This window comes from Salmo salar, chromosome ssa05 (assembly GCF_905237065.1).
Source record: "Salmo salar chromosome ssa05, Ssal_v3.1, whole genome shotgun sequence".
Lineage (NCBI taxonomy): Eukaryota > Metazoa > Chordata > Actinopteri > Salmoniformes > Salmonidae > Salmo > Salmo salar.
Window position 1 is genome coordinate 62,280,754 of NC_059446.1, and position 23,090 is coordinate 62,303,843.

A 23,090-nucleotide genomic window follows, 5' to 3' on the forward strand; every position below is an offset into this window, starting at 1 on the left:
CCCGTCCAGCATCACTACTCTGGACGGTTCTGACTTAGAATATGTGGACAACTACAAATACCTAGGTGTCTGGTTAGACTGTAAGCTCTCCTTCCAGACTCACATCAAACATCTCCAATCCAAAGTTAAATCTAGAATTGGCTTCCTATTTCGCAACAAAGCATCCTTCACTCATGCTGCCAAACATACCCTCGTAAAACTGACCATCCTACCGATCCTCGACTTCGGCGATGTCATTTACAAAACAGCCTCCAATACCCTACTCATTAAACTGGATGCAGTCTATCACAGTGCCATCCATTTTGTCACCAAAGCCCCATATACTACCCACCACTGCGGCCTGTATGCTCTCGTTGGCTGGCCCTCGCTTCATACTCGTCACCAAACCCACTGGTTCCAGGTCATCTACATGACCCTGCTAGGTAAAGTCCCCCCTTATCTCAGCTCACTGGTCACCATAGCAGCACCCACCTGTAGCACGTGCTCCAGCAGGTATATCTCTCTGGTCACCCCCAAAGCCAATTCCTCCTTTGGCCGTCTCGCCTTCAGTTCTCTGCTGCCAATAACTGGAACGAACTACAAAAATCTCTGAAACTGGAAAAACTTATCTCCCTCACTAGCTTTAAGCACAAGCTGTCAGAGCAGCTCACAGATCACTGCACCTGTACATAGCCCATCTATAATTTAGCCCAAACAACTATCTCTTCCCCTACTGTATTTATTTATTTTGCTCCTTTGCAACCCATTATTTCTATTTCTACTTTGCACTTTCTTCCACTACAAATCGACCATTCCAGTGTTTTACTTGCTATATTGTACACTGCTCAAAAAAATAAAGGGAACACTAAAATAACACATCCTAGATCTGAATGAATGAAATAATCTTATTAAATACTTTTTTCTTTACATAGTTGAATGTGCTGACAACAAAATCACACAAAAATAATCAATGGAAATCCAATTTATCAACCCATGGAGGTCTGGATTTGGAGTTACGCTCAAAATTAAAGTGGAAAACCACACTACAGGCTGATCCAACTTTGATGTAATGTCCTTAAAACAAGTCAAAATGAGGCTCAGTAGTGTGTGTGGCCTCCACGTGCCTGTATGACCTCCCTACAATGCCTGGGCATGCTCCTGATGAGGTGGCGGATGGTCTCCTGAGGGATCTCCTCCCAGACCTGGACTAAAGCATCCGCCAACTCCTGGACAGTCTGTGGTGCAACGTGGCGTTGGTGGATGGAGCGAGACATGATGTCCCAGATGTGCTCAATTGGATTCAGGTCTGGGGAACGGGCGGGCCAGTCCATAGCATCAATGCCTTCCTCTTGCAGGAACTGCTGACACACTACAGCTACATGAGGTCTAGCATTGTCTTACATTAGGAGGAACCCAGGGCCAACCGCACCAGCATATGGTCTCACAAGGGGTCTGAGGATCTCATCTTGGTACCTAATGGCAGTCAGGCTACCTCTGGCGAGCACATGGAGGGCTGTGCGGCCCCCCAAAGAAATGCCACCCCACACCAAGACTGACCCACCGCCAAACCTGTCATGCTGGAGGATGTTGCAGGCAGCAGAACATTCTCCACGGCGTCTCCAGACTCTGTCACGTCTGTCACATGTGCTCAGTGTGAACCTGCTTTCATCTGTGAAGAGCACAGGGCGCCAGTGGCGAATTTGCCAATCTTGGTGTTCTCTGGCAAATGCCAAACGTCCTGCACGGTGTTGGGCTGTAAGCACAACCCCCACCTGTGGACGTCGGGCCCTCATACCACCCTCATGGAGTCTGTTTCTGACCGTTTGAGCAGACACATGCACATTTGTGGCCTGCTGGAGGTCATTTTGCAGGGCTCTGGCAGTGCTCCTCCTGCTCCTCCTTGCACAAAGGCGGAGGTAGTGGTCCTACTGCTGGGTTGTTGCCCTCCTACGGCCTCCTCCACGTCTCCTGATGTACTGGCCTGTCTCCTGGTAGCGCCTCCATGCTCTGGACACTACGCTGACAGACACAGCAAACCTTCTTGTCACAGCTCGCATTGATGTGCCATCCTGGATGAACTGCACTACCTGAGCCACTTGTGTGGGTTGTAGACTCCGTCTCATGCTACCACTAGAGTGAAAGCACCGCCAGCATTCAAAAGTGACCAAAACATCAGCCAGGAAGCATAGGAACTGAGAAGTGGTCTTTGGTCACCACCTGCAGAACCACTCCTTTATTGGGGGTGTCTTGCTAATTGCCTATAATTTCCACCTGTTGTCTATTCCATTTGCACAACTGCATGTTAAATGTATTGTCAATCAGTGTTGCTTCCTAAGTGGACAGTTTGATTTCACAGAAGTGTGATTGACTTGGAGTTACATTGTGTTGTTTAAGTGTTCCCTTTATATTTTTCAGCAGTATATTTACTTTGCCACCATGGCCTTTTTTGCCTTTACCTCCCTTATCTCACCTAATTTGCTCACATTGTATATAGACTTATTTTTCTACTGTATTATTGACTGTATGTTTGTTTTACTCCATGTGTAACTCTGTGTTGTTGTATGTGTCGAACTGCTTTGCTTTATCTTGGCCAGGTCGCAATTGTAAATGAGAACTTGTTCTCAACTTGCCTACCTGGTTAAATAAAGGTGAAATAAATAAAAATAAATATTATTTGTTAACTTGTTGAGAAGTTAATAGGCTATTTATTGTATTTCAAAAGTGTGGCACAGATTGAATTATCCAAGCAGAAGATACATCTCCATCAAATGTTGACATTTTGTTGTGTTGACAACCCAACAAAATTCAATATCACTAAATATCTTTACATCAAAGGTTGAAACCTTTGACCTATTATATTGTCTATTTTTTTGTAGAATTCTTTTAATTATAACTTCTTTCTGATAATGGATCTAAAGTTGAAGATCTGATGTTGTTTTAAAATTCAACATATTTTATACAAGGTTTGTCAATGTTGAAATTTGTTTAAATTTCACTCTAAAAACAACAGTTGATTACTTTTTTCAAATCCAATGTATTTTCTATGTATACTGAACAAAAATATAAACGTAACATGTAAAGTGTTGGTCCCATGTTTCATGAGCTGAAATAAAAGATCCCAAAAATGTTCCATTATGCACAAAAAGCTTATTTCTCTCAAATGTTGGGCACAAATGTATTTACATTGCTGTGAGTGAGCATTTTTCTCCTTTGCCAACATAATCCATCTACCTGACAGATGTGGCATATCAAGAAACTGATTAAACAGCATGATCATTACACAGGTGCAATTTGTGCTGAAGACAATAAAAGGCCACTCTAAATTGTGCAGTTTTGTCACACAACACAATGCCACAGATTTCTCAAGTTTTGAGGGAATGTGCAATTGGCATGATGACTGCAACAACCTGATCAACTCTATGCAATGAAGATGTGTTGCTGCATGAGCTAAAAGCTGGTCACACCAGATACTGATCGTTTTTTTTAATATACACTCCTACCTTTTGTTTGAGGTATCTGTGACCAACAGATGCATATCTGTATTCCCAGTAGTGGGAAATCCCTAGATTTGGGCCTTATTTCAATTGACTGATTTCCTTATATGAACTATAACTTAGTAAAATCTTTGAAATTGTTGCATGTTCCATTCACTAGCGGTTCTGGGAGGGTGGGGGGTGGGGGGGGGCAGTGCCCCTGTGACAACAATTTTGGACCCCCTTGTGGCCCCCCTAAATGTGGAGTATGAAATAATTTTTACATAACTCATTTGTTCTATCATTCTTTTTTTTACATCCATTATTAGACAGTGGCAACGATGATGATTATGAACATGGTCTTTTGCCTGCTAATGCTTGCAATGCAGTGAAGAAAACGATATGACAACAATAACGTCTAATGTAACTGGCCCCTCTAACAGTACAACTGGCCTCAGCTTGGCCCCCCCAGTTGAAATGGTCTAGAACCGCCACTGGTTCCATTCATATTTTTGTTCAGTATAGATTCCACGTCACAATACCTTGACAAATTACCTTTAAACATCGTCAACCAGTTTTTGCCCTGTGGAATGATAGGCTACTATCCGTCCTATTATTCGTATGAATAACGTAGCATAATATATCATACTAAATGGAGTGTCAAAGATTTATGCACAGAATAATACGAATTGCCCCGAGACCAGCCAGTGCAATATTGACAAAAGTCTACACTTTTTTTTTACTCAACTGGCTACGATATCTGTCAAAACTGCTTGAACCGACGTTCTTGGGGATTTATGATAGCCTGCGAACCAAGAGGGCAATAAATATAGAATGGCCTACTATAAAAATAAGAAAACACACTAGCAACAACAGGTTGCAAATAGAACAGGTTGCCAGAGCCACTGTGATAGTTTGAAATAGCCCCCCGGTGCCTAGGAGAGTGTGCGCCCAAGTGGACAGTTGTTACGCGAGCAGCAGGTGTTCGACGCGAGTGATTTATACCACTCGTGGAGAAACACTGTCAAATATCTCACTCATCTGAGAGCCGACAACGAGGGAGGAAGAAATAGCGGTTAGCAATGAAACCAGTTTGAGACTGGACATCAGTGTCGGCAGCTCACTTGGACAGTGTGGGAGTTTGGTGTCAGTGCAGGCAAAACCTACTTCGCATTTTTCCTATTGGAACGAGTGAGGTGGGGACATTTACGCAGTCTCATACGGAGCTTCAGCAGAGGTGTGATTGGGTGAGGATATGAATAGTGCTTGGCCTGGTTCATTCTTAAATTAATCATGTGGTACACAATTCAGAAATGTGGCCTATTATTTACCTGCCCACTTGGCACAGACGTCAATTCAACGTCTATTCCACGTTGGTTAAACCTAATTTAATTAAAATTACGTGGCAACAATGTTGATTTAGTCAGTGTGCCCAGTAGATACTACTATTTAATTGTGAGCTATGAGGAATGTATGGATTGGGTCAAGTAACTGTAAAGATTTTATTTGGTTAGAACATATTTTTTCTAACATTGTAGAATAGAACAATTCACTCTGTCCCCTAATGGAACTTGTTGCTTTAAATACTTTCTCCATGGCCTAATATTAGAACAAACTCCCTGTCATTGTGAGTAAATCAAGAAATAGAGCAGAATGGCATGTACTGTAGACTGACACTTAGGTGACATTGGAGGATGTGGAATTTAAGGTTACATCAGCAGTTATACAACAACAATAGAATGATACCCATATATTAGCCATTCATTAATGTAATAGTACCCCCTGAATAGTCCTGAAGTACAGCTATTAATAATTGTTTTAATCAATCCTATGCTTTCACGAATAATTAATATTGATAGATATAGATAGAATATACAATAGATTTGTACAATAGATAGATTATCAATAAAATAGATCATACAATTAGTAAATCAGTCTAAAGTTATTTGAATGTTTTGATAGCGTCCATCAAAATACACTGATCTAAATGCTGTTAAGACATGTGACAGTGGGAAGGAAAACTTCAGGTGGAAGGAAACCTTGAGAGGAGAGAGAGAGAACTGCACCATTTCAAATACAAAGATGCTATGATGTGCATTGACCTTTCCCATGCAGACACAAACAGATTGGATTCACATTAAAGTCTCATTCATCAATAAATCAAGTGAGGTTGAGCCAAACAACCAACAGCTTGCTCTGTTTTTGTGGTCTTTATGTGCAATACCAGTTGGGGTTTGATCTAATGAATTAGTGAAAACCACTGGTCTTTAAGTGAGCTGGAGTTGACATGTAGAACCACATGGATATGTCACTCCAGGCCAAGCTGTGAGCAAAAACATCCCTAAGTTGCACATGTGACCAACCCACCTCTATGGTGACGTTGTGTATGTGTGTTTTTGGTTTTACTATCCATGTGAGGACCAGAGGTCCTCATAACGATAGTAGCCTAAACAAAGAAAATTCAAACAAGTGGGGACATTTCGCTATTCCCCACAAGGAAAAAGGCTATTTTAGGTTTAGGGTTAAAATTAGAGTTAGAATGAGGTTTTAGGGTTAGGAGTTAGGATTAGGTTTAGTTTTAGGGGTTTGGGGTTAAGATTAGGTTTAGGGTTAAGGCTAGGGTTAGAGTTAGGTTAAGGGTTAGGGCTAGGTTTGAACCCCACAAGAATAGTAAAACAAACGTGTGTGTGTGAAGGGGAGATAGGGTTTTGTGGTTAAACAAGGGTACGGGTGCAGTGTTGCCCTAAAGGTAGTACCGTATTGGTGTTTAATTCACAAGCGACTGTCTGTGTGTGTATGCACAGTAATTATTTGCTGTTCATGGATGGAACAAACAGGACCCTGTCAGTGTTGTTGGACTGTGCACAGAGGGAGGTCACCGGGATTTTCAAAGCAGTGCAACAACAAAAAAAGAAGGGGGGCGGGGGCATACACCCCCACTCCAAAAGTGCAGCTGCATCAGAATCCATTGGCCCACATTCCAGACCTCAACCACTACACTAGTGAACACAATGCCAACTGGACAACAAAAGGAGACCAATCTAGGGCATTGAAAAACGTTGAAAACACAAGTGAAGAGACTGGGTTTGGGGCAGTGCTATACACTGCTGCTGTTAGTTGGAATACAGTTAAATAAGATTCATTTGATAATGTAAGTTGAAGATATGTCTCATTGAAGACTGATTGTGACAGCTAGTAGCCATAGCCACTCCCTCCCTAAGTATTGGTACTGCCGTTGGGCACACCTGCTTTACCCTTCCCTCCTCTGCCTTGTAGCCCTGACTATTTCAGACCAGGGGAACACATGAAGGAAAAGGGCTGGGTGGAGAGAGAGAGAGTCTGGTATATTTAGCATGCTCTATTTCTGCCCCTGCTGCTCTCGTAACCCCCCCTTCATACCCCCTCTCCCTGGCGCACTGCACAGGTCTCCCAAACTGTAATAAAGGTCAGACTTTAGTGTTGGTTCAGAGAGAGAGAGAGAGAGAGAGAGAGAGAGAGAGAGAGAGAGAGAGAGAGAGAGAGAGAGAGAGAGAGAGAGAGGACCACACACAAACGCACTGCATACATGGTTCAATCTAGCCCATGCCATGTCGCTTTCAAAGGCACACTTCCAATGGCACCAATGCTTTAGGAATGCCTTGTACTGCCAAAGGTTTTACTATGTAATGCACATAAGCTCTGTGAAGTTCTTACCGGAATGTAGACCTACACCTTTCCTTAAACTAAGATCTTTCCACACACAAATACAATAATGCCATCCTTTTGGTTACTAAATTGGACTTGACAAAGATACGCTTTTTTGTTTTAGCCACTTTCTTTGGCCCTTGTTTGTTCTTCTCCACTGGCAAACAGAAAAGGGAGAAGAGTCCAAATTGCAAAATGCCCAATTGACCAAGTGACCAACATTGTTGTAGCATAGCTTTGACGGGTAAATGCTTGCTTTATACCAAGAACTGAAATATAACATACAATTGGGTTTTGATGCTTAGTGCTGTGGCACACATGGTAAGCCATAGATTTTCTTTGTTTTACTATATTTTGTCTCAAGCCTAGCTTCACAACACTAACAGATAATTGTTTGCTATGCCAATGGTTACCACAGATGTTAGGTTACTTGGGCAGTTTATCTACTGTATGGAAACCTAAGCTCTGTAATGTAAATACTGCTGTTTATAGGACTGTTATTATGGCTATTATTATGGCAGCTTCGAACATGATCTGATCTGACCAGTGGTCAGGTGGATAAGACTGCCCTCATAAACTAAGACTGTTGATCAAATTATTGGTCCTATTCCTAAATGTGACCAAATGGTGGCCGCTGGTGTTGCTTTTCTCTGATTTTTGAATGTTTATTTGTCAACAGTTTTCTCTCCATTGCCCTCATCTTGTCCATGCCCAAGCACAACGGCGTTGACTTCGGTCTGAGTGCTGTTGATGGGTTCCAAGAGTGTGGGAGATCGTTTTCCACCAACACACAGTCTTAAAAAGTAGTTAGCATCTGTTCAAAAGGTATGAACTACATCTACTTAATTACTTACAATTATATCTTTCTGTATTATTTTTCACATGTTTCTCTGACTGTAAATATTGTGTTTTGCTTTCAAACTAGGTATGATAAATACATAGATCTTGTGATCCGCTTGTTATATGATAAAATAGTACAATATGCATTTGATAATGTATTCAAAAGAAATTGCACTCTATCTTGACAAATGGTCTACTGGAGTTGAGCCTAGATTGTGCCTGTGGTAGTGGTGTGGGGTTTCCCCCTACAGGCCACAGTGTGTAATGTCTCTCTCTATCTGTGTCCGGCCTGCAGCTGTAGCCCCTGTACTGAGCCTGAGCCTGGTCTGCAGCCCTCGGCCTGAGGCTGGAAGGGGATGGGGACACTGGCCCTCTGCAGCCACTACTCACAGCTGTCATGGAAACGCAGCATCATAGTGGCATTGCTACTGTTTCACCTGTGCTGCCTGCAAGGTACTTTCTATGATCAAACTTCCCAATAATGTCAAGCAACTGTGGTATTTCTGTTACATGCTCAATGGAAAGACATATTTTTGCTCCTACTATTTTTAAGTTGTGATATATGAACTGGAGCTTCCACCTCTCTCCCTCCTCCCTCAGTATGGGCATCCTGTCGCATCCTGAGGTGCAACTCCGACTTTGTAGCTGTCACCCTGGACCTTGGGGGCAGCGGAGGGGGCGGAGGAGGAGGCAGCAGAGAGGGGGGAAATGCGGGCTACTGCAGTGCCCTCCGCTCCTACGCCATGTGTACCCGCCGCATGGCCCGTGCCTGCCGGGGCGACCTGGCCTACCATTCGGCCGTGCAGGGCATCGAGGACCTCCTCATCCAGCACAGCTGCCCCAGGACAGGCCCCACCGCTCAGCCCCGGCCCCTGCCACAGGCCCCCATCTCTGGGGACGCCTGCATCTACGAGAAGGGCTACCTCCAGCGTGAGGGCCGGACCCCTGACTATCTCCACTGTGGGGTGTTCGGGGATCCCCATGTTCGCACCTTCCGTGATGAGTTCCAGACGTGCGCTGTACAAGGGGCCTGGCCACTGATAGATAATGAGTATCTATACGTTCAGGCAACTAGCGCCCCCATGAGAGGAGGGGCATATGCCACGGCTCTCACCACGGTAGGCCTCATTTCTAAAATGATATACAGTAAATTCTAATTTATTAAAGATATATATTTTTTAATATTTAACTTACGTTCCGTTCTTAAAGGCCCAGTGCAGTCAAAAATGCTATTTTCCACACTGAGGTTTGGATAACACTGTAAAATTGTGGAAATTATGATAATGCCCTTTTAGTGTAAGAGCTGTTTGAAAAGGCCACCTGAAATTTCTGCCTGTTTCAGTGGGATGGAGTTTTGGCCTACCCGGTGACATCACCAGGCAGTAAATTAGTTAATACAGCAATAAGAAAGAGAGTTCCAAACCTCTCTGCCAATAATAGCTAGTTTTCAGTTTTTCCCTCCCCACTCTTGCTTGAGAAATAGCTTTTTTGCCAAGAAACTACAATTCTTTGGGGGACAACTTTTATTGAATATAATCACAGTAAGTACTTAATTATTACCCAGAAATTATTTATTATTGAGATAAAAATGACTGCATTGGACCTTAAAATATAACTATGTACAATGCATGACAGGTCTTTATACAGTCTGTGGCCAAAAGTTTTGAGAATGACACAAATATTAATTTTCACAAAGTCTGATGCCTCAGTTTGTATGATGGCAATTTGCATATACTCCAGAATGTTAGGAAGAGTGATCAGATGAATTGCAAAGTCCCCTTTTGCCATGCAAATGAACTGAATCCCCCAAAAACATTTCCACTGCATTTCAGCCCTGCCACAAAAGGACCAGCTGACATCATGTCAGTGATTCTCTCGTTAACACAGGTGTGAGTGTTGACGAGGACAAGGCTGGAGATCACTCTGTCGTGCTGATTGAGTTTGAATAACAGACTGGAAGCTTCAAAAGGAGGGTGGTGTTTGGAATCATTGTTCTTCCTCTGTCAATCATGGTTGCCTGCATGGAAACACGTGCTGTCATCATTGCTTTGCACAAAAAGGGCTTCACAGGCAAGGATATTGCTACCAGTAAGATTGCACCTAAATCAACCATTTATCGGATCATCAAGAACTTCAAGGAGAGCGGTTCAATTGTTGTGAAGAAGGGTTCAGGGCGCCCAAGAAAGTCCAGCAAGCGCCAGGACCGTCTCCTAAAGTTGATTCAGCTGCGGGATCGGGCCACCACTAGTACAGAGCTTGCTCAGGAATGGCAGCAGGCAGGTGTGAGTGCATCTGCAAAAGCCACTTCTCTCCGGGAAAAACATCAGGGACAGACTGATATTCTGCAAAAGGTACAGGGATTGGACTGCTGAGGACTGGGGTAAAGTCATTTTCTCTGATTGTTTGGGGCATCCGGAAAAAAGCTTGTCCAGAGAAGACAAGGTGAGCGCTACCATCAGTCTTGTGTCATGCCAACAGTAAAGCATCCTGAGACCATTCATGTGTGGGGTTGCTTCTCAGCCAAGGGAGTGGGCTCACTCACAATTCTGCCTAAGAACACAGCCATGAATAAAGAATGGTACCAACACATCCTCAGAGAGCAACGTCTCCCAACCATCCAGGAACAGTTTGGTGACGAACAATGCCTTTTCAAGTATGATGGAGCACCTTGCCATAAGGCAAAAGTGATAGCTAAGTGGCTCGGGGAACAAAACATTGATATTTTGGGTCCATGGCCACGAAACTCCCCAGACTTTAATCCCATTGAGAACTTGTGGTCAATCCTCAAGAGGTGGGTGGACGAACAAAAACCCACAAATTCTGACAGACTCCAAGCATTGATTATGCAAGAATGGGCTGCCATCAGTCAGGATGTGGCCCAGAAGTTAATTGACAGCATGCCAGGGCGGATTGCAGAGGTCTTGAAAAAGAAGGGTCAACACTGCAAATATTGACTCTTTGCATCAACTTCATGTAATTGTCAATAAAAGCCTTTGACACTTATGAAATGCTTGTAATTATACTTCAGTATTCCATAGTAACATCTGACCAAAATATCTAAAGACACTGAAGCAGCAAACTTTGTGGAAATTAATATTTGTGTCATTCTCAATACTTCTGGCCATGACTGTACATAAATAAAGTTGCATACGTACGTCTAGCTCATTGGAAGGATGTGTGTAACAACAGGGGTGTCTCTCCATCAGATTACCATCATCTTTAAGAACTGGCGCCAGTGTATCGAGCAGCAGATCTACCAGGCGGAGCTGGACAACGTTCCCGCAGCTTTCGTGGACGGCTCAGTGACCAGCGGGGAGAGGCAGGGCCAGCACAGCCTGAGCGTCCATTCTGATCTGCCTGGGCGCCAGGCTGAGATCCGTGCCGCCCACATCGGCACCACCCTGGTGGTGCGTCAGAGTGGGCGGTCCCTGGGACTGTCAGTACGCTCGCCACGCGCCATTGCTGAAGCATTCACCCCCGAGCAGGACCTGCAGCTGTGTGTGTATGGCTGCCCACCTTCACAGCGCCTAGAGACGCTACCCAGCCCCTCTTCTTCCTCTTCCTTCTCTTCTTCCTCTTCCTCCAGCCAGCCCTCTGCTGCAGCCCATGCCCACTGTGCAGCCCTCCTCCCTGCCAGGGACATCTACTACCAGGCCTGCCTGTTTGACCTTCTAGCCACAGGGGACCTCAACTCCAGCACGGCGGCCTTGGCGGCACTGGAAGACGCCCGGGGAATGATCTCAGACCCCAATAAGGTGCATCTGCTACTGGTGGGCAAGGCCGATAGGAGTAGTCCATGTCTGCCTCTGATCCTGGCTGTGGCCGTCCTATCAGAGCGTCTGGTGGCTCTTTGGACGGGGAAGTATTTATGAACTAGTGACTGGTAGGAGCTGTGGGCATAGCATTAGCCACACTGACTCTGACCGAGCAGATGCTCTTTCTTCATACTTGATGGCCTTGTTTCATAAACAACAGGCATAACCTTTGACTGGTTGGAACCCTGTGGCATTGTGACTGGTTACAGAGGTCAATGTTTCCGTCATTCGTTTTCTTCCAGCAGGAGAAGCCAATGTTGATAGGAATAAATACAGGTGAATGCTCTCAGTGAGGATAGAAGTGAACTCTTGAAGCCTGACACTAGTTGTGTTGATTCTAATCCCTTAACTATGCTGAGCCAAATGTATTAAGACAAGATGTATAATCCATCTCAGCACAGAGGATGGCATGCTGCGGCCTGTTGCATAATTCCACAAATCCAGACAGTAAATGGCATCTTCAACACTTTTTTTGTATCACTTTCTGTTATTTTCCGTTTATATTATCATGGAGGGAATTTAGTGGTTTGTTTATAGTAAATATAACACTACAGTGGTTTCATCCTTTGTAAAGAAACTAATTTATCACTAATTTATTACGTCATCTTTGAGTGTCTACATTTGGTATGCAGTGAGTTGTAATAAGATCTCGATTCATTTCATAAGGGACTGTTTTTGATTGTACGTTTGGTTCATATGTCAGTATTTGTAAGACAATGTTTACAATGTATTGTTCATCCTGTTCATATTTTTACCTAGTTGCCAAAGTAAAAAATATATCTTCACCAAAGTTACTCATACCATCTTTCTAAAACAATAGAGATCATGCAAGGAGTAAATGACAATAATATATTGTTTTCCAAATTATGGAAAATATTTCAAATTGCCTTCTATGTAATAATGTGATCTCTGACAAGGATAAAACATATTTATACCTACAGATTCTAATATATTTCCCTTTGTGAGTTTTATTACATTTTCTAGTTTTTTTCCAAGACCCGAAAATGGTCTGTATAATGTCCTGAGTGTGTATTTTTTATGAACAACCCTAACTGGGGTTTTGTGAACTTTGAAATGTTCAATACAACTGCAGTATTCCTCTGGAGAGGCTACTGAGATAGCATTTGGGTGAGTTGAGTTCTCCTTCGCTGTGACTCGCAGCTCTCTTCTGCCCTCTGATGTCAGATGTCTTCTCTGCTGTACTGTCCAGCTTTCCTGTTGTTGCTTCTGCGATAGCTGGAATGAGTCCATTCTAGACCTACCTTAGCTTCGCTGATGGAATAGGTCAATGTAGAAAGTGATAGTTGGGGTGGGAGGGGCAGTGAGGGTTGATCAAACAGGGGGGGAAATGTTATTGTTTTTTTATTGATTGTATTGGTTATGATGTGATTCAAAAAAAACAATTGTTCACAATAAAAATATAGTGATAAGAGACAGCGAGGAACCACACCTTAATACAGTAAACAATATTAGAAAATGTAGACTTGGAAATTAAGGACACTTTATTTCAATAATCTTTCAGTATTCTTCAGTACAAAAACAAGACACAAATCAAATTTGTGACAAAAATCCTTCATATTTACATTCTGTGAATTAATAGAAGTGAAGTAAATTGAAATTAAGTTTGAACCTTACTCCCTAATGGCTCTATACAATCAGATCCACTTTAGCCGACATCTGCATAGTGGTTGTTTTGGCGGTGTTGGAGATGTAACTGCGCTAGAGCTGCCAAATCCACAAGCGGCTCCTAGCATTATACCTAAAGCGGACATTACCATTGGCTGCACAGCGTCGCATTAAGAGAAATCCCATGTTGCCTTGTTTACAAGTTCGAACACTAGAATGTGAGATGTAATCTTCACCTCGAACAGGCTGATAGAAAGCCTCATTATTTAGTTGAATGATTTTTAATTTGAGCGTCATTATTTCTATATAGCCTACACTTTCTCGTTTTGAACTTTAACGCCAGTGGGACGGTGTGGCTTCATGACAGTGATCAAGAGCAGCTGCTCACCGATTTGACTGCTCCAATGCAGTTACACCTCCGACACTGCCAAAACATCAGCTATTTTTCTACCCAAGCCTTTTTTCACTTTAGTGGATAAGCTTATATCTTTTTGGGGGGAGCGGTGGGAGTCCAAGAATACGTAAAGCATTCCTCCAGAGAGATAGAACACACTAGCTCTTCCTAACGTTATGTATTATTACTGGCCAGCGAATATACAAAATATTGTTTACTGGCTTCACACCCCAGAAACTGACTGGTGTCAAACAGAAGTCAACTCCTATTTCTCTTCCTCTTTGTCAGCTTTAGTCATCTCCAATCTTACTCTTTCAGCTTTGCGCTATACATCCAATCCAATTGTGGTCAATACTCTTAAAATTTGGCCTTAATTCCGTCAACACTTTAAATTATGTGATTTCTCTATTCAAGATCCTATATGTAATAATCACCTCTTCCTTCCAGTCAAACTGGATTCAGCTTGAAGTCTGTGGCAGAGGAATGGCCTTACTAAGTTTAGAGACCTTTATATAGATGGCACCTTTGCCAATTTTGATGACCTCGCTATCAAATGTAATTACCCCATTCAAGTGTATTTAGGTATTTCCAAATGTAGGTATTTTTTTGATAATCATGTCCCTTGATAACCCGTCACTTAATAAAATTCGATCTGAGTGGGAAAAGGAACTTGGTTGAGAGACCTCGGACGAAGTCTAGAATAGTGCCTTACTTAGGGTAAATGGAAGCTCCTCTTGTGCCCGGCTCAGCCTTATACAGTTTAAGGTACTTCACTGTATCCATTCCACTAAGGCCAGACTCTCCAAATTCTACCCAGATATTGATGGTACATGTCACAGGTGTAAAAGCTCCTTGGCGCATTTGACTCACATATTCTGGTCTTGTCCCCATCTGGCAGACTACTGGTCCACTATATTTAAAACACTTTCTGAAGCATTTGATATAGAGTGGCAGCCTAGTGCAGAAATTGCAATTTTTGGAGAACCAAACAATCCTTCCCTGACCAATAGACAGCTAGACGCCATTGCCTTTGCCTCCCTGTTGGCACGCAGAAGGATTCTATTGGATCTATCAATCCTCCCTCAGCCTCTCTTTGGCCCAACTAATTTTCCTAAAATTAGACAAAATTAAGTAGACCATTCAAGGGTCAACCAACTAATTTTATTCCAGCTGGGACCTGATGATATCCTATTAGTACTGCTGGCCCCACCCCCAGCCTTTGAGGTTACTGCTATATTGGCCAAGAAGATCACCAAACCACCTGAAATTATTAGGCATTTACATTTTTGCTTTGTATTGAAGTAATATTATATACTTTAGTGTTGTGTTTTCTGATATGTAACTCAATGACTTTCCCTTTTTAAATGTGATTGGAATCATTCTGGGTTTGTCGGCTAGTTATGCAGTGTTGGCTAGTGCCAATTAACAATGGGTCTGATTGAATCTAGGCCTAAACCTCTCACATTGGATAATGCTAATGTTAATGCAATTCCTTTTGTATTTAGCCCAGTCCCACGTTCTTTTTTTAAACAGTTGGACCCGTTATAAACACTTCTCTCTTTCAACACTTACAGTGCCTTCGGAAAGTATTCAGACCCCTTGACTATTTCCACATTTTGTTATTTTACACCCTTATTCTAAAATTTATTAAATTGTTTTTTCCCCCTCATCAATCTACACACAATACTCCATAATGACAAAGCAAAAACAGATCTTTAGTCATTTTTGCTCATTTATTTTAAAAGAAACCGGAAATATCACATTTACATAAGTAGTCAGACCCTTTACTCAGTACTTTGCTGAAGCTCCTTTGGCAGATTCGAGGGAAAGAACAGAGCAAATTACAGAGAGATCCTTGATGAAAACCTGCTTCAGAGCGCTTAGGACCTCAGACTGAGTTAAGGGTCTGAATACGTATGTAAATGTAATAGTTATGTTTTAGATTTTTAAGAAATGTGCAAACATTTCTAAAAATCTGTTCTTGCTTTGTCATTATGGGGTATTGTGTGTAGATTGATGAGGGAAAATAACGATTTAATGAATTTTAGGATAAGGCTGTAACGTTACAAAATGTGGGAAAAGTCAAGGGTTCTGAATACTTTCCGAAGGCACACACACTAATATACCAACAAAAACACTCACATAGACAATAGTATACTAACTAAACAATATACACAAACAATTTGAACATCAAGTTCTAATAAAATAATACCAGTGTAAACACGCTTCAGTATCACACAGAATGTCCCAATATTGCACATACACCATCCATAGATATATACAGCCTCCTGTGTGTGTGTTTGCGTGTGTGTGTGCATGCGTGCGTTTGCGTGTGTATTCGCGTGTGTGCATGTGTGTGTGATTGATCAATGATGGAATGTATTTAACAGTGAAAGCAGGCGGACACCAAGTCACTGACATCAGATGGTAACTCCACTTGTAGTAAGCCAGGCTGGTTAACTCTAACTGAATTATCCAACCATACAGATCCCCAAGTAGTCTAACCCACAGAGGCAAGCGGTGCATAGAAACATATTCAACTACAAGCAGGGTTAGAACCAGAGTCCATTCTACTGTCCAAAATTGTGTTGAGGCCTCATATACATCCAAGTCGTTGTGTTTGCTTAAATAGTGTTAATGTGTGTAGTTCCGTCTGTGTGCATTGTTCCCAGTCTCTCTGGTGCTGTTTGAATACCAGTCTTAATGTCACTTCAGCCTTTGGTCTGTGAGCTTGCAGTCCACTCACTGATGACAGATCAGCTTTAAAAGGGGTAAATAACCTTTGATCTGTGAGTTTGCAGTCTGCCTGCAGATCTTATTTCAGTTTAATAACACTCAAGAGGTGGAACTCATCCCAAACAGCCTCTTCGAATCAGGAACTGGTCTCCATGGCGCCAGTGGGTGTTCTTAGGCATCTGCTAATTGGTCAGAGGTCAGCTGCTCACGGTCTGACACGTCATCCGCTGGCGGCCGTGCCCGGTCAAAGAACCCACACTGAGGAAGAGAGGGTTAAGTTATACTAAAGTCCTTGTGTGTGTGTGTGTGTGTGTGTGTGTGTGTGTGTGTGTGTGTGTGTGTGTGTGTGTGTGTGTACCTTCCACATGGCCAGTGTTAGCATGGCCAGGACCAGCAGTCCCAGTAGGATGGCCAGGATGATGACCCACAGAGGAACAGCAAACGCCACATCAGGAGTCCCCCACAGCACCAGTGTACCCATCTATAACACACACACACACACACACACAATCACAGTTAGTTGCAGGCTGGATGGGGTTCATGGTAAGGGTTATTGTAGGTACTAGTTAGGGTGGATGTCACATCTTACTGAAGTGGTGTGTTAAGGGTAAGAAGGAGGTCTGGAGGCTATAGGGCAGGGTACAGGTAAGAGTTAGTGTTAGGGGTATCTTATTGAAGTGGTGTGTTGGGGTAAGAAGGAGGTCTGGAGGCTATAGGGCAGGGTACAGGTAAGGGTTAGTGTTAGGGGTAAGAAGGAGGTCTGGAGGCTATAGGGCAGGGTACAGGTAAGGGTTAGTGTTAGGGGTATCTTATTGAAGTGGTGTGTTGGGGTAAGGAGGAGGTCTGGAGGCTATAGGGCAGGGTACAGGTAAGGGTTAGTGTTAGGGGTATCTTATTGAAGTGGTGTGTTAGGGGTAAGAAGGAGGTCTGGAGGCTATAGGGCAGGGTACAGGTAAGGGTTAGTGTTAGGGGTATCTTATTGAAGTGGTGTGTTGGGGTAAGAAGGAGGTCTGGAGGCTATAGGGCAGGGTACAGGTAAGGGTTAGTGTTAGGGGTATCTTATTGAAGTGGTGTGTTAGGGGTAAGAAGGAGGTCTGGAGGTGGTAGGGCAGGGTACAGGTAAGGGTTAGTGTTAGGGGTATCTTATTGAAGTGGTGTGTTGGGGTAAGGAGGAGGTCTGGAGGCTATAGGGCAGGGTACAGGTAAGGGTTAGTGTTAGGGGTAAGAAGGAGGTCTGGAGGCTATAGGGCAGGGTACAGGTAAGGGTTAGTGTTAGGGGTATCTTATTGAAGTGGTGTGTTGGGGTAAGGAGGAGGTCTGGAGGCTATAGGGCAGGGTACAGGTAAGGGTTAGTGTTAGGGGTATCTTATTGAAGTGGTGTGTTGGGGTAAGAAGGAGGTCTGGAGGCTATAGGGCAGGGTACAGGTAAGGGTTAGTGTTAGGGGTATCTTATTGAAGTGGTGTGTTAGGGGTAAGAAGGAGGTCTGGAGGCTATAGGGCAGGGTACAGGTAAGGGTTCGTGTTAGGGGTATCTTATTGAAGTGGTGTGTTGGGGTAAGCAGAAGGGCTGGAGGTGGTAGGGCAGGGTACACTCTTAGAATTAGTGGTGACTAAGAACCCTGGAGATCCTTGAGGAACCATTGATAATCAATGGTTCACACTTGCACCTATGGTTAGGTTCTTGGAGCATGCGCAGACCAGCTGGCTGGTGTGTTTACGGACATATTCAATCAATCCTTATCCCAGTGTGCTGTCCCCACATGCTTCAAGAGGGCCACTATTGTTCCTGTTCCCAAGAAAGCTAAGGTAACTGAGCTAAATGACTATCGCCCCGTAGCACTCACTTCCATCATCATGAAGTGCTTTGAGAGACTAGTCAAGGACCATATCACCTCCACCCTACCTGACACCCTAGACCCACTCCAATTTGCTTACCGCCCCAATAGGTCCACAGACGACGCAATCGCAATCACACTGCCCTAACCTATCTGGACAAGAGGAATACCTATGTAAGAATGCTGTTCATCAACTACAGCTCAGCATTTCAACACCATAGTACCCTCCAAACTCGTCCTTTTGCTCGAGACCCTGGGTCTCGACCCCGCCCTGTGCAACTGGGTCCTGGACTTCCTGACGGGCCGCCCCCAGGTGGTGAGGGTAGGAAACAACATCTCCACCCCGCTGATCCCCAACACTGGGCCCCCACAAGGGTGCGTTCTCAGCCCTCTCCTGTACTCCCTGTTCACCCATGACTGCGTGGCCATGCACGCCTCCAACTCAACCATCAAGTTTGCAGACGACACTACAGTGGTAGGCTTGATTACCAACAACTACGAGACGGCCTACAGGGAGGAGGTGAGGGCCATTGGAGTGTGGTGTCAGGAAAATAACCTCACACTCAATGTCAACAAAACAAAGGAGATGATCGTGGACTTCAGGAAACAGCAGAAGGAGCAGCCCCCTATCCACATCAACGGGACAGTAGTGGAGAAGGTGGAAAGTTTTAAGTTCCTCGGCGTACACATCACGGACAAACTGAAATGGTCCACCCACACAGACAGTGTGGTGAAGAGGGCGCAGCAGCGCCTGGTATGGCAACTGCTCCACCCACAACCGTAAGGCTCTCCAGAGGGTAGTGAGGTCTGCACAACGCATCACCGGGGGCAAACTACCTGCCCTCCAGGACACCTACACCACCCGATGTCAAAGGAAGGCCAAAAAGACCATCAAGGACAAAAACCACCCGAGCCACTGCCTGTTCACCCCGCTATCATCCAGAAGGCGAGGTCAGTACAGGTGCATCAAAGCTGGGACCGAGAGACTGAAAAACAGCTTCTATCTCAAGGCCATCAGACTGTTAAACAGCCATCACTAACATAGAGTGGCTGCTGCTAACATACTGACTAAAATCTCTAGCCACTTTAATAATTAAAAATTGGATGTAATAAATGTATCACTAGCCACTTTAAACAATGCCACTTTATATAATGTTTACATACCCTACATTACTCATCTCATATGTATATACTGTACTCTATACCATCTACTGCATCTGCCTATGCCGTTCGGCCATCGCTCATCCACATATTTTTATGTACATATTCTTATTCATTCCTTTACACTTGTGTGTATAAGGTAGTTGTTGTGAAATTGTTAGATTACTTGTTAGATATTACTGCATGGTTGGAACTGGAAGCACAAGCATTTCGCTACACTCGCATTAACATCTGCTAACCATGTGTATGTGACAAATAAAATTGTATTTTATTTGATGTTTCAATGTAGCAAAACCCTTGACTGGAGGCATGGCTTAGTAGGGGCGTGGCTTTCAGATAGATCTTTTTAGGGGGTAAATGTCATTCCTGTTCATCTGTTCTGATGTCATCATATGTTAAGGTTGAACACTGACAGTTTTGCTTCAATGGGGCTTACAGAGGTGTATGAGCTCCTCAAGAGCATACGCAAATCCCAAAGTTGGAATAGTTACCACTTTATAACTATATGAATGAATGAATTACATTTTATTTTTGTGTCAAATCGCCAATCGGCAACCCATCCCTTATGGGATTAATTGACACATAAACAATCATTACAATAAGTCACTATGGTAATTCAATTATAATTCTTCTTCCGGTGTTCCCTACATTGCACATTGCATAAAGTGGTGTTTTGCGGGTACTATTTAATGAAGCTGCTAGTTGAGGACTTGTGAGGCGTCTGTTTCTCAAACTAGACACTCTAATGTACTTGTCTTCTTGCTCAGTTGTGCACCGGGGAATCTCACTCCTCTTTCTATTCTGGTTAGAGCCAGTTTGCGCTGTTCTGTGAAGGGAGTAGTACACAGCGCTGTACGAGATCTTCAGTTTCTTAGCAATTTCTCACATGGAATAGCCTTAATTTCTCAGAACAAGAACAGACTGACGAGTTTCAGAAGAAAGGTCTTTGTTTCTGGCCATTTTAAGCCTGTAATGGAACCCACAAGTGCTGATGCTCCAGATACTCAACTAGTCTAAAGAAGGCCAGTTAAATTGCTTCTTTAAATCAGCACAACAGTTTTCAGCTGTGCTAACATAATTGCAAAATGTTTTTCTAATGATCTATTAGCCTTTTAAAATGATAAACTTGGATTAGCTAACACAACGTGCCATTGGAACACAGGAGTGACAGTTGCTGATAATGGGCCTCTGTATGCCTATGTAGATATTCCATTAAAAAAAATCTGCCGTTTCCAGCAACAATAGTCATTTACAACATTAACAATGTCTACACTTTATTTCTGATCAATTTGATGTTATTTTAATGGACAAAAAGTGACCCCAAACTTTTGGACGGTATTGTATGTATATGTAATCAGCAATGTTAATATCATTATTATTTTATTAGAATATGTAATATGCAGTGTATAAACTTAACATGATGAGCAGGAATGACATTTACTTGTAATGGGTGGCCAAATAAGCCATGCCTCCAATCTTCTGATAGGCTCGCAGCCTCTACAATATATTATTGAAAAGGTTCAAAATGTAACCCCTCCCATCACAAAAAGGTTCCGGTTTCAACCTTTACATTACATTTACATTTAACAGGGGTTTAAACAGGGGTTCCTCAAAGACCAATGGTGTAAAGTACTTAAGTAAAAATACTTTAAAGTACTACTTAAGTTGTTTTCTGGGTATCTGTAATTGACTTTACTATTTATATTTTGACAACTTTTACTTCACTACATTCCTAAAGAAAATAATGTACTTTTTACTCCATACATTTTACTGTACCTGACACCCAAAAGTACATTTTGAATGCTTAGCAGGACTGGAAAATGGTCCAATTAACGCACTTATCAAGACAGCACATGGTCATCCCTTCTGCCTCTGATCTGGCGGACTCACTAAACACAAACGTATCTCTTTTGTAAATGATGTGTGAGTGTTGGAGAGTGCCCCTGGCTATCCATACATTTTTAAAACAAGAAAATGGTGCCACCTCCTTTGCTCAATAGAAGGAATTTGAAATGATTTATACTTTTACTTTTGATACTTAAGTACATTTAGAAACAAATAATTCTGGACTTTTACTCAAGTAGTATTTTACTGGGTGACTTTTACTTTTACTTGAGTAACTTTCTATTAAGATATCTATTCTTTTACTCAAGTATGACAATTGGGACCTTTTTCCACCACTGTCAAATACCCTTTTCAGAGGGGTTCCTCAAGGAACCTTTTTGAACTGGAAAAGTTCCCTGTGTGGCAATTTTTTGAATCTCAGAAGGTTCTTCCAGGCTCCTTTTCTTCTAACAGTGTAGAGGTATGGGGTAGTATTAGGGGTATCTTACTGAAGTGGTGTGTTGGGGTAAGGAGGAGGGTTGGAGGCGGTAGGGCAGGGCCGTCACTCTGAAGGACACGGTAGAGTTGAGGAGGTATGGGTCGTTACGTCTCTGCAAGGTGAATAGATATTATAGATACTTTATTTCTTAATACTAATAATAACATTAATACATACAATACTAATACTCCCAGTAGTACATAAGTCTGGGTTTATGTTTGTGTGCTTGTGCTCACCTGGAGGAAGGTGTGAGCCCAGAGTCGGGAGCGGATCTTGACTACAGCGCTCTGACCACGGTCCAACCGCCCGACCACACACAGAACTCTTAGACAAATGATGTTACTGCAGTTCTACAGAGAGGGAGAGAGAGAGAGAGAGTTCATATACATTCCAAAACTGCTGCTGTATACCAAACAAGCTGACAGTGAAATCCAAGGCTGCTGATAATGAAGGGCACGTATTGTAAGTACCAGGGTCTTGCTGCTGTAGGGCTGGGCAGCGCTGGTGGCTCGTCTGTAGCGGTGAGGAGAGCTACTGTTTCTCAGAAAGCCCAACAATTCTGGAGTGTCCTGGACAGAGGATGTCTGAGCGAGAGAGAGACAGAAAAAGAGAGATAGAGCGAGCGTGAGAGCGAGACAGAGGGGAGAAAATGAAGTCACATTATTACAAACCACTTTTAAGACCAACCAATCATCTAAACATAAAACACCACATACACACTTACAGTACCTTGCTAAAGTATTCATACCCATGTAACTTATTATGTTATTTTTTTAAGCCAATTTTTACTCTTAAACTAATTTAAGAGGCTGAATAGTTATACAACTAATATATATACAACTAATATATATTAAAAAAAATAGTTATCACATTTTTATTATAATTTGTTTTTATTGAATTTTTATTCGACTTTGACATTACATAGTATTTTGTGCAGACAAAAAATTACAATGAAGTCCATTTGAATCCCACTTTCTAACACAATAAAATGTGAAGAAATCCAAGGGGTATGAACACTTTTGCAAGGCATACATAGGCCTACACATTGTAGATGACACACTGTCTAGTAGCCTGACCAGCAGCCGTGTAGTCAGTTTTCTACCTCGGGGAACAAGAAGAGACCAAACAACACAGGGATTCAGGGTTACTCTGGTTCTCTTTATGTTTGATCAGATGTCCTTGGTGCTATTTTTACATCCACCACATGTTGACTTCTCACGTAGT

General features: G+C 42.9%; 2 protein-coding genes across 4 annotated transcripts in view; one reads left to right on the forward strand and one right to left on the reverse strand.

Annotated features, from left to right (window-relative positions):
* The first annotated feature begins 4,432 nt into the window (after positions 1–4,432).
* On the forward strand, positions 4,433–12,739 carry LOC106605430 (hemojuvelin). Of its 3 annotated transcripts, none has more exons than XM_014201081.2 (5): positions 4,433–4,699; positions 7,816–7,961; positions 8,272–8,429; positions 8,577–9,094; positions 11,183–12,739. In XM_014201081.2, the coding sequence occupies exons 3-5, from the start codon at positions 8,333–8,335 to the stop codon at positions 11,846–11,848; spliced, it is 1,281 nt and encodes a 426-aa protein (XP_014056556.2). In that variant the 5' UTR covers positions 4,433–4,699; positions 7,816–7,961; positions 8,272–8,332; the 3' UTR covers positions 11,849–12,739. The 3 variants fall into 3 exon arrangements, with proteins under 3 accessions (XP_014056556.2, XP_014056559.2, XP_014056558.2); XM_014201084.2 differs by having other exon boundaries at positions 4,433–4,689; XM_014201083.2 differs by lacking the exon at positions 4,433–4,699 and adding an exon at positions 7,320–7,457.
* A 531-nt stretch (positions 12,740–13,270) lies between these two features.
* Positions 13,271–23,090, reverse strand: part of LOC106605385 (integrin alpha-8) — a 54,597-nt gene continuing 44,777 nt past the window's right edge. The window contains exons 26-30 of the mRNA XM_045718509.1: positions 22,337–22,450; positions 22,103–22,216; positions 21,877–21,978; positions 16,906–17,028; positions 13,271–16,805 (exon numbers count right to left, since the gene is read on the reverse strand). Coding sequence (XP_045574465.1) covers positions 16,719–16,805; positions 16,906–17,028; positions 21,877–21,978; positions 22,103–22,216; positions 22,337–22,450 — 540 coding nt within the window. The 3' untranslated portion in view covers positions 13,271–16,718. The remainder of the gene's footprint in view (positions 16,806–16,905; positions 17,029–21,876; positions 21,979–22,102; positions 22,217–22,336; positions 22,451–23,090) is intronic.